General features: G+C 42.4%; 1 protein-coding gene across 2 annotated transcripts; it reads left to right on the top strand.

Moving 5' to 3' along the window:
- The first annotated feature begins 85 nt into the window (after positions 1 to 85).
- Positions 86 to 12,516, top strand: LOC115165046 (follistatin-A). 2 transcript variants are annotated; one of them, XM_029718073.1, is made up of 6 exons: positions 86 to 319; positions 2,274 to 2,465; positions 2,694 to 2,912; positions 3,257 to 3,481; positions 8,445 to 8,675; positions 12,168 to 12,516. In XM_029718073.1, exons 1-6 carry the CDS (start codon positions 232 to 234, stop codon positions 12,269 to 12,271), a joined length of 1,059 nt encoding a protein of 352 aa, XP_029573933.1. In that variant the 5' UTR covers positions 86 to 231; the 3' UTR covers positions 12,272 to 12,516. The 2 variants fall into 2 exon arrangements, with proteins under 2 accessions (XP_029573933.1, XP_029573934.1); XM_029718074.1 differs by having other exon boundaries at positions 11,807 to 12,270.
- Positions 12,517 to 16,743: the final 4,227 nt, after the last annotated feature.

Raw genomic sequence — 16,743 nt, 5'->3', positions numbered from 1 at the left:
GTAATGTAAAAAAATCCCTTTTCCACCCCCCCCCCCCTTACAGACCAGAAGACCGCCCACCACAGATAGACGACCCGAGACCCCTTATAGATTTAAAAAGAGTCGCTGCATTCTCAGACTGACAGTCATTCAGCACTCACTGCCACCTTTAAAACAGATTTACTCCGTTCGCTTAGCCGCTAGTGTCAATACCAGATACCTTGTTCACTTGTTCACTTCGTCTCCAGCACCATGCTCAGGATGCTACACAATCTCCAGCCCGGGATGCTTCTACTATTGATATGGCTCTGTCATTTCATGGAAGATCAAAAAGTACAAGGTATGTTATTTATTTTCCAAATCTTTCGATAAAAATAAAAAAAATGTTTTATTAAAAAAAAACTAAAAAAACGTGATTTACCAGTGTTGCCTAGTTTTTCTGCGTCTTGGTGTAAATTGGAACATTGACAAGAATTCCACACTTTTCAAAGGTAAATGTCAACATTCTTTCCATTTGGTTTGAAGTTGCCTAATATTAGACAGATCGTGTAGAAAATGACTGTCAACCAAACAGGTGGCAGAAAGTTTGAACGTGATATGATTGTTATAATTTTGTAACTCACACAATCGAGCCACATGGAATGATTTTTGTTGTTGTTGTTGATTCATTTAATGCCACAGGTTTGATGCTGTGTGGAAGCTCTCAATATAAAACATTACGTAAAACGAACATAGTAGTAGTCATTTATAAAATACTTTAAACAATGTAACAGTGTAACTGATTGTCATAGCAGTGCGCCTTGTATAATACATTTACCTCAAACTGAGATCGAGTTGGAGTACAAGTCAAGAGATTTAGTGGTTTGAAATTTGTGACCGCATATTATTTGACGTGTAACAATGTCATTTATCTAAACATATTGCTAAACGTTTACTTGTATATCTGCAAGGGCAGGATTTACGATATGTTTGCCATATGGAGATCGGTACTCTCTTTTTCTTTTTAGCATCATTACAATGATAAGAAACAAACACAAGTTGGTGCTGATAATGATACATAAAGTTGACAACATAGAACGGAAATGGTCTCTTTTCTGCCAAAGAAATAAATGTCAACAATAACCTGCGGTTTAAGTGCACCCTTAAAAAAAAGACAAAAATAAATGTTCAAAATCACTAGTAACCTATTAGTGCCCTTATGTGTCTTTCGGCAAAGTCTTGTTTCGGTAGCTATTCGTTAAATACTGCTATGACCGATGTGTCTCACCGGTGGTGTGAGACGCATAGATATTTGGAACAAAGTTTATACAACTACTGTATTCGTAAAGATCATGTTTTTACTGTTCGAGTGTTGATAAATCAAGAATGTCAAGAATACAGTTATGTTCTGGACGAGGCCAAGAGGAAGACATGTCAAGAATACAGTTATGTTCTGGACGAGGCCAAGAGGAAGACATGTCAAGAATACAGTTATGTTCTGGACGAGGCCAACAGGAAGAGATGTCAAGAATACAGTTATGTTCTGGACGAGGCCAAGAGGAAGACATGTCAAGAATACAGTTATGTTCTGGACGAGGCCAAGAGGAAGACATGTCAAGAATACAGTTATGTTCTGGACGAGGCCAACAGGAAGACATGTCAAGAATACAGTTATGTTCTGGACGAGGCCAAGAGGAAGACATGTCAAGAATACAGTTATGTTCTGGACGAGGCCAACAGGAAGACATGTCAAGAATACAGTTATGTTCTGGAAGAGGCCAACAGGAAGACATGTCAAGAATACAGTTATGTTCTGGACGAGGCCAAGAGGAAGACATGTCAAGAATACAGTTATGTTCTGGACGAGGCCAAGAGGAAGACATGTCAAGAATACAGTTATGTTCTGGACGAGGCCAAGAGGAAGAAATTCGATGACTCTTATAACTTGTGACATTATGTGATAGGCAATATAACTAGATTGTTCAACTGTTTGCTCTGTGAACATGGAGAACTCAACACTATTTTAAATCAATATAAAATCTCAGTTATTAAAGGTCAGTATTTTCTTCAATGCTGTATCCTACTGGCCAGCTGTCAGTATTGAACATCTATTGGTGACTGAATAAGAAAGTGTTAAAACTGTTGCATGATATTGGAGGAGGGGGGACTGACCAAATACGAGCGAGAGGAGAGAGAGAGAGAAAGAGAGAGAGTCTTACTGACTGACGTGTTGTGTCTGGATCAGGTTAGTCAGTAAAGCGGCATTGGCTTCCTTGACTTTTAAAAAGACTGGACTAATTTGTGTTTGTTTCCAGCTGGTAACTGCTGGTTACAGCAAGGGAAGAACGGAAGGTGCCAGGTACTCTACGTACCGGGGATGAGCCGAGAGGAATGCTGTAGAAGCGGGAGGCTGGGGACGTCATGGACCGAGGAGGATGTACCTAACAGCACGTTGTTCCGGTGGATGATTTTTAACGGCGGAGCCCCCAACTGCATACCCTGCAAAGGTACATGGATGTTTGTATGATATGGCGCATATAATATGTCTTCGTAGTATTTCACATGGTCTGTTTTTAGAGTGAAAGCATGTCCGATAAGACAATGTTTAACTTCGTTTAAATGTAAGTGAAACTAAATTAGACTAATTTTATCGTTAAACCTAATTGCATCTAAACAATGGCTATTCTCCATATGTTTAATATAATTGAAGAACATCGACATCTATTCCACTCCAGAAACGTGCGACAACGTGGACTGTGGACCTGGAAAGAGATGCAAGATGAACAGGAGAAGTAAGCCACGCTGCGTCTGCGCTCCAGACTGCTCCAATGTCACTTGGAAAGGACCTGTCTGCGGGTCGGATGGAAAGACATACAAAGACGAGTGTGCGTTGCTCAAGTCCAAATGTAAAGTCCATCTGGACCTGGAAGTGCAGTACCAGGGCAAATGCAAGAGTAAGTAAACCAGCAGGTCGATGCGTAAAACAGAACATAGCCCGTATTATTCATATACAACTATCAATTGGATTCAGTCTGATGTTGGAAAAAGGGTCATATGCAAGCAAACAAAATTGGAGACGCACACAAGTACGTAAAATTACGTAGAAAATGCTCCATTGCTGTGTTTGCATAGTGTGTAGTGAGTGGCCTTTAAAGGCCCATTGAATTGTCTTTGATTACAGGAAGTAGTGGTTGATTCACAGCAGGTGTCTACCAGACATCTGAGTATAGATATTGTTAGTTTCTAAATGCAGATATTAAGCATTGCATAATTTTTTTACTACTTTTTGTTCTGACAGAGACCTGCCGTGACGTTTTATGCCCAGGAAGCTCCACGTGCGTCGTGGACCAGACAAATAACGCATATTGTGTGACCTGTAATCGGATCTGCCCTGAACAGAGGTCACCGGATCAGTTCCTGTGTGGCAACGACGGGATCATCTATGCCAGTGCATGTCATCTGAGGAGGGCGACATGTCTCCTGGGCAGATCCATAGGAGTAGCATATCAGGGAAAATGCATCAGTAAGTATTGTCTCCTGGGAACATCGGTCAGTTTTGTTTCCTGGGAACATCGGTCAGTATTGTTTCCTGGGAACATCGGTCAGTATTGTATCCTGGGAACATCGGTCAGTATTGTATCCTGGGAACATCGGTCAGTATTGTATCCTGGGAACATCGGTCAGTATTGTATCCTGGGAACATCGGTCAGTATTGTATCCTGGGAACATCGGTCAGTATTGTATCCTGGGAACATCGGTCAGTATTGTATCTTGGGAACATCGGTCAGTATTGTATCCTGGGAACATCGGTCAGTATTGTCTCCTGGGAACATCGGTCAGTATTGTATCCTGGGAACATCGGTCAGTATTGTTTCCTGGGAACATCGGTCAGTATTGTCTCCTGGGAACATCGGTCAGTATTGTATCCTGGGAACATTGGTCAGTTTTGTATCCTGGGAACATCGGTCAGTATTGTCTCCTGGGAACATCGGTCAGTATTGTATCCTGGGAACATCGGTCAGTATTGTATCTTGGGAACATCGGTCAGTATTGTCTCCTGGGAACATCGGTCAGTATTGTATCCTGGGAACATCGGTTAGTATTGTTTCCTGGGAACATCGGTCAGTATTGTCTCCTGGGAACATCGGTCAGTATTGTTTCCTGGGAACATTGGTCAGTATTGTATCCTGGGAACATCGGTCAGCATTGTCTCCTGGGAACATTGGTCAGTATTGGTATTGTCTCCTGGGAACATCGGTCAGTATTGTCTCCTGGGAACATCGGTCAGTATTGTATCCTGGGAACATCTGTCAGTATTGTCTTATGGGAACATCGGTCAGTATTGTTTCCTGGGAACATCGGTCAGTATTGTCTCCTGTGAACATCGGTCAGTATTGTCTTCTGGGAACATCGGTCAGTATTGTATCCTGGGAACATCGGTCAGTATTGTATCCTGGGTACATCTGTCAGTATTGTATCCTGGGAACATCGGTCAGTATTGTATCCTGGGAACATCGGTCAGTATTGTATCCTGGGAACATCGGTCAGTATTGTATCTTGGGAACATCGGTCAGTATTGTATCCTGGGAACATCGGTCAGTATTGTCTCCTGGGAACATCGGTCAGTATTGTATCCTGGGAACATCGGTCAGTATTGTTTCCTGGGAACATCGGTCAGTATTGTCTCCTGGGAACATCGGTCAGTATTGTATCCTGGGAACATTGGTCAGTTTTGTATCCTGGGAACATCGGTCAGTATTGTCTCCTGGGAACATCGGTCAGTATTGTATCCTGTGAACATCGGTCAGTATTGTATCTTGGGAACATCGGTCAGTATTGTCTCCTGGGAACATCGGTCAGTATTGTTTCCTGGGAACATCGGTCAGTATTGTCTCCTGGGAACATCGGTCAGTATTGTCTCCTGGGAACATCGGTCAGTATTGTATCCTGGGAACATCGGTCAGTATTGTCTCCTGGGAACATCGGTCAGTATTGTATCCTGGGAACATTGGTCAGTATTGTCTCCTGGGAACATTGGTCAGTATTGTCTCCTGGGAACATCGGTCAGTATTGTCTCCTGGGAACATCGGTCAGTATTGTCTCCTGGGAACATCTGTCAGTATTGCTTCCTGGGAACATCTGTCAGTATTGCTTCCTGGGAACATCTGTCAGTATTGCTTCCTGGGAACATCGGTCAGTATTGTCTCCTGGGAACATCTGTCAGTATTGCTTCCTGGGAACATCTGTCAGTATTGCTTCCTGGGAACATCGGTCAGTATTGTCTCCTGGGAACATCGGTCAGTATTGTCTCCTGGGAACATCTGTCAGTATTGTATCCTGGGAACATCGGTCAGTATTGTATCCTGTGAACATCGGTCAGTATTGTATCCTGTGAACATCGGTCAGTATTGTATCCTGTGAACATCGGTCAGTATTGTATCCTGGGAACATCGGTCAGTATTGTCTCCTGGGAACATCTGTCAGTATTGTATCCTGGGAACATCTGTCAGTATTGTATCCTGGGAACATCGGTCAGTATTGTATCCTGGGAACATCTGTCAGTATTGTATCCTGGGAACATCTGTCAGTATTGTATCCTGGGAACATCGGTCAGTATTGTATCCTGGGAACATCTGTCAGTATTGTATCCTGGGAACATCTGTCAGTATTGTATCCTGGGAACATCTGTCAGTATTGTATCCTGGGAACATCGGTCAGTATTGTATCCTGGGAACATCGGTCAGTATTGTCTTATGGGAACATCGGTCAGTATTGTATCCTGGGAACATCTGTCAGTATTGTATCCTGGGAACATCGGTCAGTATTGTATCCTGGGAACATCTGTCAGTATTGTATCCTGGGAACATCTGTCAGTATTGTATCCTGGGAACATCGGTCAGTATTGTATCCTGGGAACATCTGTCAGTATTGTATCCTGGGTACATCGGTCAGTATTGTATCCTGGGAACATCGGTCAGTATTGTATCCTGGGAACATCGGTCAGTATTGTATCTTTTTTGAACATCGGTCAGTATTGTATCCTGGGAACATCGGTCAGTATTGTCTCCTGGGAACATCGGTCAGTATTGTATCCTGGGAACATCGGTCAGTATTGTTTCCTGGGAACATCGGTCAGTATTGTCTCCTGGGAACATCGGTCAGTATTGTATCCTGGGAACATTGGTCAGTTTTGTATCCTGGGAACATCGGTCAGTATTGTCTCCTGGGAACATCGGTCAGTATTGTATCCTGGGAACATCGGTCAGTATTGTATCTTGGGAACATCGGTCAGTATTGTCTCCTGGGAACATCGGTCAGTATTGTATCCTGGGAACATCGGTTAGTATTGTTTCCTGGGAACATCGGTCAGTATTGTCTCCTGGGAACATCGGTCAGTATTGTTTCCTGGGAACATTGGTCAGTATTGTATCCTGGGAACATCGGTCAGCATTGTATCCTGGGAACATCGGTCAGCATTGTCTCCTGGGAACATCGGTCAGTATTGTCTCCTGGGAACATCGGTCAGCATTGTCTCCTGGGAACATCGGTCAGCATTGTCTCCTGTGAACATCGGTCAGTATTGTCTCCTGGGAACATCGGTCAGTATTGTCTCCTGGGAACATCGGTCAGTATTGTCTCCTGTGAACATCGGTCAGTATTGTCTTCTGGGAACATCGGTCAGTATTGTTTCCTGGGAACATCGGTCAGTATTGTCTCCTGTGAATATCGGTCAGTATTGTCTCCTGGGAACATCGGTCAGTATTGTCTCCTGGGAACATCGGTCAGTATTGTATCCTGGGAACATCGGTCAGTATTGTCTCCTGGGAACATCGGTCAGTATTGTCTCCTGTGAACATTGGTCAGTATTGTCTCCTGTGAACATCGGTCAGTATTGTCTCCTGGGAACATCGGTCAGTATTTTATCCTGGGAACATTGGTCAGTATTGTCTCCTGGGAACATTGGTCAGTATTGTCTCCTGGGAACATCGGTCAGTATTGTCTCCTGGGAACATCGGTCAGTATTGTCTCCTGGGAACATCTGTCAGTATTGCTTCCTGGGAACATCTGTCAGTATTGCTTCCTGGGAACATCTGTCAGTATTGCTTCCTGGGAACATCGGTCAGTATTGTCTCCTGGGAACATCTGTCAGTATTGCTTCCTGGGAACATCTGTCAGTATTGCTTCCTGGGAACATCGGTCAGTATTGCTTCCTGGGAACATCTGTCAGTATTGTCTCCTGGGAACATCTGTCAGTATTGTCTCCTGGGAACATCTGTCAGTATTGTCTCCTGGGAACATTGGTCAGTATTGCTTCCTGGGAACATCGGTCAGTATTGTCTCCTGGGAACATCGGTCAGTAGGCCTATACATAGGAGACAGCATAGTAGATCTGAGCAAAAACAACCCTCTAGCACCTACCCCTAGACACTACCCCCTAGACCAGGGGTGGGCAATTCCATTCCTCGAGGGTCTGATTGGTTTCCCAGCTAACACACCTGACTCCAATAATCACCTAATCATGATCTTCCGTTTAGAAAGCAATTTGATTAATCAGCTGTGTAAAGGAGTTGCGCAACCCTGATCTAGACACTACCCTATAGACCCTATCCTATAGACACTACCCTGTAGACACTACCCCCTAGACACTACCCTATAGACACTACCCCCTAGACACTACCCCTAGACACTACCCTGTAGACACTACCCCCTAGACACTACCCTATAGACACTACCCTATAGACACTACCCCCTAGACACTACCCCCTAGACACTACCCTATAGACACTACCCCCTAGACACTACCCCCTAGACACTAACCCCTAGACACTAACCCCTAGACACTACCCCCTAGACACTAACCCCTAGACACTAACCCCTAGACACTACCCCCTAGACACTTAACCATATGGTTTAAACCTGTCCAAACCTCTAACATTAACTTTACAGAGGCAGCCCAATCCTGATATTTTACCCAATTATTGGTTGTTCTGATTGCTCTGTGTTTGAAGTGTTTTCCACAGAGATCTAGAGGTAGAGGTTAGGGATGTTTCTGTCAAATGTACTTTATACCATGTGTACAATAGGACATATACAGTGATCTGAAACAATATTGTCTGAAAGTAGGCTGTACATCATAGGCTGCTTCTCTTTGCCAACATTTCAGTACTTTTTGTGTCCACTCTGCCAACATTCAACATAAATTGAGGTTCTCAGAGCAGAGAATCTCCAAATGTTTTGGAGGTCCATTTCAGTATACAAGGCTGGCACTACTTTGTAGTTGCTGCTGTTTAGAAGTTGGCAACATCTCCCACACCACAGCCGGGGTGTTTTCCTGGGAAGCTTTTCCCTCCCTACTACATGGATACTTGAACATAGGACATGACTCGTTAACCCTTACGGTTTCGTGGTTATATGCCAAGCAGCACCAACGATACGTCAGTCTGATAAGTTCTGTCTTTCTTCTCCTCTCCTCTCTCTGGCTCCAGAGGCCAAGTCGTGCGAGGACATCCAGTGCAGCGCAGGGAAGAAGTGTCTGTGGGATGCCAGGATGAGCCGAGGTCGCTGCTCCCTCTGTGAGGAGGCGTGTTCGGAGAGCCGGACGGACGAGGCGGTGTGCGCCAGCGACAACACCACCTACCCCTCAGAGTGTGTTATGAAGCAGACTGCCTGCTCTCTGGGAATGCTCCTGGAGGTTAAACATTCAGGATCTTGCAACTGTAAGTAATCACGACCGAGCGAGACAATTCCATGTTCTTTCCCAACAACAATCCCTCCCCCACCCTGACACCAATCCCCTCCATGACACCAATCCTTCCATGACACCAATCCTTCCATGACACCAATCCCTCCCAGACACCAATCCCCTCCATGACACCAATCCTTCCATGACACCAATCCTTCCATGACACCAATCCCTCCCTGACACCAATCCCCTCCATGACACCAATCCTTCCATGACACCAATCCTTCCATGACACCAATCCCTCCCTGACACCAATCCCCTCCATGACACCAATCCTTCCATGACACCAATCCCTCCATGACACCAATCCTTCCCTGACACCAATCCCTCCCTGACACCAATCCCTCCCTGACACCAATCCCATCCTGACACCAATCCCTCCCTGACACCAATCCCTCCCTGACACCAATCCCTCCATGACACCAATCCTTCCATGACACCAATCCCTCCATGACACCAATCCTTCCATGACACCAATCCCACCCTGACACCAATCCATTCCCTGACACCAATCCCATCCTGACACCAATCCCCCCTGACACCAATCCCTCCCTGACACCAATCCCCTCCATGACACCAATCCCTCCCTGACACCAATCCCTCCATGACACCAATCCCTCCCTGACACCAATCCCTCCCTGAAACCAATCCCATCCTGACACCAATCCCTCCCTGACACCCAGTCTTCTCTGACACCAATCCTTGCTGACGCCAATCCCTCTGACACCAAGTCACCCCTGACTCTTCTTGAGCCCCCTCCCCTGCAACCCCCCACCTCTCTGCCCACCCACCCACCTCCCTGCCCACGCACCCACATCCAGGCCCACCGACCCACCTCCCCTGCAACCCCCCACCTCCAGGCCCACCCACCCACCTCCCCTGCAACCCCCCACCTCCAGGCCCACCCACCCACCTCCCTGCCCGCCCATCCACCCACCTCCCTGCCCACCCACCCACCTCCCCTGCAACCCCCCACCTCCAGGCCCACCCACCCACCTCCCTGCCCACCCACCCACCTCCCCTGCAACCCCCCACCTCCAGGCCCACCCACCCACCCGGCACAGCTCAGCTTACACATCTGAAAGGATTTGAGATGAGAGAACTTGCATGATTTCGTCTGTGTTGCCTGCTTCTATAACTTTTCAGCATTTTTTTTCAGCAAAGAAAAAAAAAAGAATAAAGAAAAAAAGTGAATAAACAAAATATTTCAACAGGTAAAGATAGTTAAAAAAAACAATTTCTTGGAAGTTGTTGAGATTATATGCTAACGTCATTACACTAACAAGCATTTATGGAGACTAACTTTTGCAATTAAAACATTAATTGTCTAGATGAGTTAGTGGTCATAGAGATCCCATAGTGATCTGCTGTACTCTAGCAGGTTGCCTTAAAGTAACTGTCTAGTAAAAATCTCACTTTTAAAAGTTAATATTCTGTTACCTCATACGAAAATAATGTTGTTGACTCATCCTACACGCTTATTTTCCCAAAGCATAAATTTGAGATAAAACACTTAAAAAAATAAAATAAATGCCACCTAAAACTTGTCTCAAACTGACTGTTTTAAAATTGCTTACTATTTCCTCACAGAGTGTGACGTCATACTCCTGAGGAGGATGAGCTAGCCAATCAGCTGTCTACTCGCGTTAATATTTTTAATGACCATTCTGTTGTTGGGGTACGCCCCACAACATTCCAACACAGAACATCTACTTTTTTAACATACTTCTAAACTTTTTTTGGAAGTAAAATGACTTCACTCGTATTGTAATTAATTAATTATAGGTCGTATTTCATAGAAATCTTTAAACACTGGACAGTTACTTTAATTTTGATGCAGTTTTATTTCAATATTATAGTTTTTATAAATATTTTTTTTCTTCTTCTTCTAGACAGCCACATAATGGTCATATCTTTACAGCTTGTAAATTCCATGGTCACATTGCTAATTATATATTAATCATGTATTTACATTTTTTTATAATTTTTTGGGCTGTAATCAATCAGTAATTCAAAATGCACTGTATTGGCATACACCGCTTTGCTAACATCTAATATAGAGTCAGAATGTAAACAGTTACATACATTCATATATATGCATAAGGTGATTGAGACGTTGGTGCCATTATAGCTAAGATTATTTAAGGTGAACCTTAACATGTAGACTACCTATTTCTACCGGTACTTTGAGCCATTCCTCCTTAAATAATGTACTCACTAAACTGAGGCTACTTGCCATAAAATAGCCTCAAGAAAAGGATATGAGTTACATGCCAAGTCACTAGATTGTCTGATGATTTCATTTAATTTTCACCACGATGAATAAATCAGGATATCCTCCACTACAATATTATATGGTCTGACTGACTACCTAAATGTAAATGTAACTTAAATTATGTGTGGAGTACAACTCCAAAAAGGGACCAATGTCATGATCATCTCATGGGGCAGAGGAAAGTGGCACTTTTACAATTTGCAGATAATAAGCAGAAGAAGCCATGGTTGGGGTCAAATCCATTAGAATTCCAGTCAATTAAGCAAATTAAGTAAATTCAAATTCCCAATGTTCTTAATTGAAAAACATTGAAGTGAACGGGAATTGGAATGTCAGTGTGCTTCCTGAATTGAAAGGAATTGAAATGGAATTGAAGAATCAGCTCTCTTACTTCGCCTCAGTCTCTCTCTCTCTCTGTCTGCCAGTAGTCAATTAACATGTAAACTATCTATCTATATGCCTTGACTTCTCTGTGTGCTAATTGTAGTGAATGTGTTGTTGCCTAACAAACACGCAGATCCATTTGGATTGGATGATGAGGGACTGTCTGTCACTCTTGCCTATGTTGCTTTTTTATTTTCCAATCCCCCCCCCAAAAAAAAAAAATTCTGTAGAAAATACCTCAAAGCTGTGTGATTGGTTGGCTTGGCTCGTGACCTGCTTGGTAGAGGTCGTAGGTCAAACTGCTGCGACACATAGACTCTCCGCCCAATGGCAACAACTGTACTGTGTCTGAGACAAAACGGAGACATAAAGAAAAATGAGAACGAAACCAGCAAAACACTACAACATAAACAAGAGCTGTTGTGTGTCTGACTGTCTGCTTTCAGGATTCTGCTGCCAAAAAAAGACCTTTCAACCCTCAGATCGCCCCGCACACCCCCATCCCCACCCTGCGTCACCCCCTGCTCTACTGTCATAGCCCTGACTTCCTAGACCTTAGATTATGTAAACCACGATTCATCATTATGGGATGGATGACTCAGTGCCAAGTCCCCTCTCAGCCCTGAAACATTACATCACCAAAAGGCTATACTGGGGCTTCGTGGAGGGATATGGGGCTTCGTGGAGGGATATGGGGCTTCGTGGAGGGATATGGGGCTTTTGAGAACGTTAAAGTAAATATTATTCTGCTACATTGCTGTTGTGGTCCTTATTTATACAACAGCTACCATATATTCTCCCATCTAGCCATTACAGAAGCCCCGGAGGAAGAGGAGGAGGAGGAGGAGGAGGAGCAGGAAGATCAGGACTACACGATTTATATCCACCTGTCCTCCTTATTGGATGGATAGACTGTCTATCATATCCGCCTGTCCTCCTTATTGGATGGATAGGCTGTCTATCATATCCACCTGTCCTCCTTATTGGATGGATAGGCTGTCTATCATATCCACCTGTCCTCCTTATTGGATGGATAGGCTGTCTATCATATCCACCTGTCCTCCTTATTGGATGGATAGGCTGTCTATCACATACCTGTCCTCCTTATTGGATGGATAGGCTGTCTATCACATACCTGTCCTCCTTATTGGATGGATAGGCTGTCTATCATATCCACCTGTCCTCCTTATTGGATGGATAGGCTGTCTATCATATCCACCTGTCCCCCTTATTGGATGGATAGGCTGTCTATCATATCCACCTGTCCTCCTTATTGGATGGATAGGCTGTCTATCATATCCACCTGTCCTCCTCATTGGTGGATAGTCTTCCTCCCCTCTTTATTGGTTGGATAGACTGTCTATCTATCTGCCTGCCTGGTCTGCAATAGGGACAGTCTTATGGCCTGGAACCATGTTCATACTGTACAGTCCATATGTGTATGCTTATATATTTTTTAAAGAGACAAAAGGTATACATTTAGTTCAGTTCTAGATGTTTTATTTATACATTTGGTTTGTGTTTTTATAATTTATACAGTTACACTGTACTTACTATCAACCATGTTATTGTTACCACCCGTTTTTATCATGGTTGTTTTTATTTTTCATTATTTTTATATTATGAAGAAATATATTTGTCCAAAGAGAAGCAGTGTTATTTATTAAGTAAAGTATCCATCTTCTTTCTGTAAATGGCATCATTCTTCCCTGAGCTGTAAAAAAAAATTAAAAAAAATGCTTTGTTCTCACTTTCACATATCTTTATTATCACAGATGTTTATCATTCACACATTGACGCATGTTTAACCTACTATGTGTTTATTTATGGGTTATCTTATCTTATCTGTCAATCGTTTATATACAGAAATGTCTTGTTTACACCTCATTATAACTGGCCAAAGGGATTCTGTCAATGGTTCTGCAGTGTAACGGTGCTTTGTATGGTGCAACGTGGTTATAGCTGGTAGCCCCTGGTCCCCAGATCTTTTGCCTTACTCCTTCATTGCCAAGCTATTGACAATTATACGAGTTGGCAGAAGAGCAGAAACCACCTGGCACCCAGGATATGGTGACATTAGTCCAGCATGAGTTCTGGAAGTTAGGCTACTCCTCTACAATTTGTTTCCCAATGGAGATGTTATGTCTAACCCAGACGTCACTTAGTAGTAGTATTTTTATATTTTACATGTTAGAAAATATATATATATTTTTTTGTTTGTTTTTTGGGACAACACTTGATTTTGTCATAAAAAAAATGTGTCGTGAACAAATTTTGTGTGCTGCCCAATGTTTTGTTCCATATTGCTCTTGCAGATATTACCTGACTAGGATGCTACAGAAAAGTACTTATATTAGCATATCGAACATATCGCTTTGCTTTGTTTCCACTGGCAACGCTGTTGTTGTTGTCAGAATGCATTTTTTTTTCTTTTCAAACATCACAAGAGAAATACAATTAGAAGTATATAGTTTTGTATTTTTTTTTAATGTAAATGTCATATGTACATACAAAGTGTGATGGTATTTGTACAGATATGAAAAGAGTGAAACAATAAAATATAATGTTGACATATGTTTTTTATTTACTGATCACTGGAGTCTAAATCAAAGGGTTTTGTGATGACAATCATTAGATATTTTACCAAAACAAATACGTCTTCTACCACATCATTCATCATATTAGATATTTACACAACCTTTCCAAAAAGTTTGGGGTCACTTAGAAATGTCCTTGTTTTTGAAAGAAAAGTTGTAAAAAATGGTCCATTAAAATAACATCAAATTGATCAGAAATACAGTGTAGACATTGTTAATGTTGTGAATGACTACTGTAGCTGGAAACGGCTGATTTGTTTTATGGAATATCTACATAGGCGTACAGAGGCCCATTATCAACAACCATCACTCCTGTGTTCCAATGGCACGTTGTTTTAGCTAATCCAAGTTTATCATTTTAAAAGGCTAATTGATCATTAGAAAACCCTTTTTGCAATTATGTTAGCACAGCTGAAAACTGTTAACCTGATTAAAGAATCAATAAAACTGTCCTTCTTTAGACTAGTTGATTATCTGGAGCATCAGCATTTGTGGGTTCGATTACAGGTTTAAAATGGCCAGAAACAAATACCTTTCTTCTGAAACTTGTCAGTCTATTCTTGTTCTGAGAAATGAAGGCTATTCCATGCAAGAAATTGACAAGAAACTGAAGATCTCGTTCAACTCTGTGTACTACTCCCTTCACAGAACAGCATCAACTGGCTCCAACCAGAATAGAAAGAGGAGTGGGTGCACAACTGAGCAAGAGGAGAAGTACATTAGATTGTATAGTTTGAGAAACAGACGCCTCACAAGTCCTCAACTGGCATCTTCATGAAATAGTACCCGCAAAACACCAGTCTCAACGTCAACAGTGAAGAGGCGACTCCGGGATGCTGGCCTTCTAGGCAGAGTTCCTCTGTCCAGTGTCTGTGTTCTTTTGCCCATCTTAATCTTTTATTTTTATTGGCCAGTCTGAGATATGGCTTTTTCATTGCAACTCTGCATAGAAGGCGTCTTCACTGTTGACGTTGAGACTGGTGTTTTGCGGGTACTATTTCTTCTTCTTCTTCTTTGTCTAATACATATCCCATGATCGGGGGCCCATATGCATTAAGCATCTCAGAGTAGGAGTGCTAATCTTGATATAGGATCTGATTTGCCTTTTAGATCATAATGAATATGACTACATGGATAGGGGGGACCTGATCCTGGAATAACACCCAGAGACTCCCTCTTCGTTAAGGAGATAAGGTATAAAGTGTACAGGACTTGATGTACACTACCGGTCAAAGGTTCTAGAACACCGACTCATTCATCACCTGTCAGGTGGATGGATTATCTTGGCAAAAGAGAAATGCTCACTAACAGGGATGTAAAACTAATTTGTGCACTAAATTTGAGAGAAAAAAAGCTTTTTGTACAAATGGAATATCTCTGGGATCTTTTATTTCAGCTCATGAAACATGAGACCAACACTTTACATGTCTTTATATTTTTATTCAATTTATTTAATACATTATATTTACAGCACCAGTCAAAAGTTTGGATACACCTACTCATTCAAGGGTTTTTCTTTATTTTTACTATTTTCTACATAGTAGAATAATCGTGAAGTAATCAAAACTATGAAATTACACATATGGAATAATGTAGTAACCAAAAGAGTGTTTTAACAAATCAAAAGACATTTTATATTTGAGATTATTCAAATAGCCACCCTTTGCCTTGATGACAGCTTTGCACACTCATAGTTTTGATGTCTTCACTATTATTCTACAATGTAGGAAATAGTAAAAAAAAAATAAAGAAGAACCCTTGAATGAGTAGGTGTTCTGAAACTTTTGAATGGTGCTGTAGGTCTGTGTGAAACGGAGTCGAACCGGGCCGGATTAGGAGATCACGGTGCGTCATTATTATTTTTTAAATCTACAGATTAGTCTTCTCTTTTTCAGTTGTAGGCATTTGCTATCCAAATTGTACGTTTGTCCCGTGATTGTATTTTGAAATTTGCAAAAGACAAACAGACAACCGCAACCAAACATAGAAAAATAATCGATAGACGGAAATTCCCATTCAAGTCAGGACTGGCAGCCATTACCAGTGTTCCCATGAGTTTGACAGGCAAGGGCTAGAGGTTACATAACCCTTCTATGGATTATATGTCTATAGCAACAACAAGCTGTATATTTGATATGCATGCTGCCACAACTGCAGCCTTCCTGACAAGTAGGCATACTGGTATCTACCAAAATAAAGGAAACAGATTAGTAAATGAGGAATACAAAGTTAATGTTATGGTGTGAGGTGCATTTTCCTGGCTTGGTTTAGATCCACTTATAGAATATATGCCAAGGCGCATTGAAGCTGTTCTGGCAGCTTGTGCCCAATACCCTTTAATGTTTTTATGTTGGTATTTCCTTAATTTTGGCAATTACTTGTAAGCGCTTGTAATGAAATTTAATCCACAGTTATGTTTTCTAAACTATTGATCCTCTGTGGCTAAATGGTGTATTATGAACATTGAGAAGACCAGGTTCCTGTGGTTGGACAAAAAATATAAATATATATATAAATACCGTTATTTAGATGTTTTCTTTTGTCTCTAACTGAGACAATTAACCAGTCATATGTATTTATTACGCTGTATTTTAATTTTTTTATTAATCAGTTACCCAATCAAGGCAGGGCCCCCCAGTTACCCATATTGGCCCCCTACCTCCCCTCCCCACCATCTGACAGCAGCAGGCAGCAGGCGGCAGGCGGCAGGCGGCAGGCAGCAGGCAGCAGGCAGCAGGCAGTAGCAGGCAGTACCAGGCAGTAGGCAACAGGCAGTAGCAGGCAGC

This window comes from Salmo trutta, chromosome 27 (genome assembly GCF_901001165.1).
Source record: "Salmo trutta chromosome 27, fSalTru1.1, whole genome shotgun sequence".
NCBI classification, from domain to species: domain Eukaryota; kingdom Metazoa; phylum Chordata; class Actinopteri; order Salmoniformes; family Salmonidae; genus Salmo; species Salmo trutta.
The sequence above is the reverse complement of the archived record's forward strand: the minus strand, read 5'-3'. Positions and strand labels throughout refer to the sequence as shown.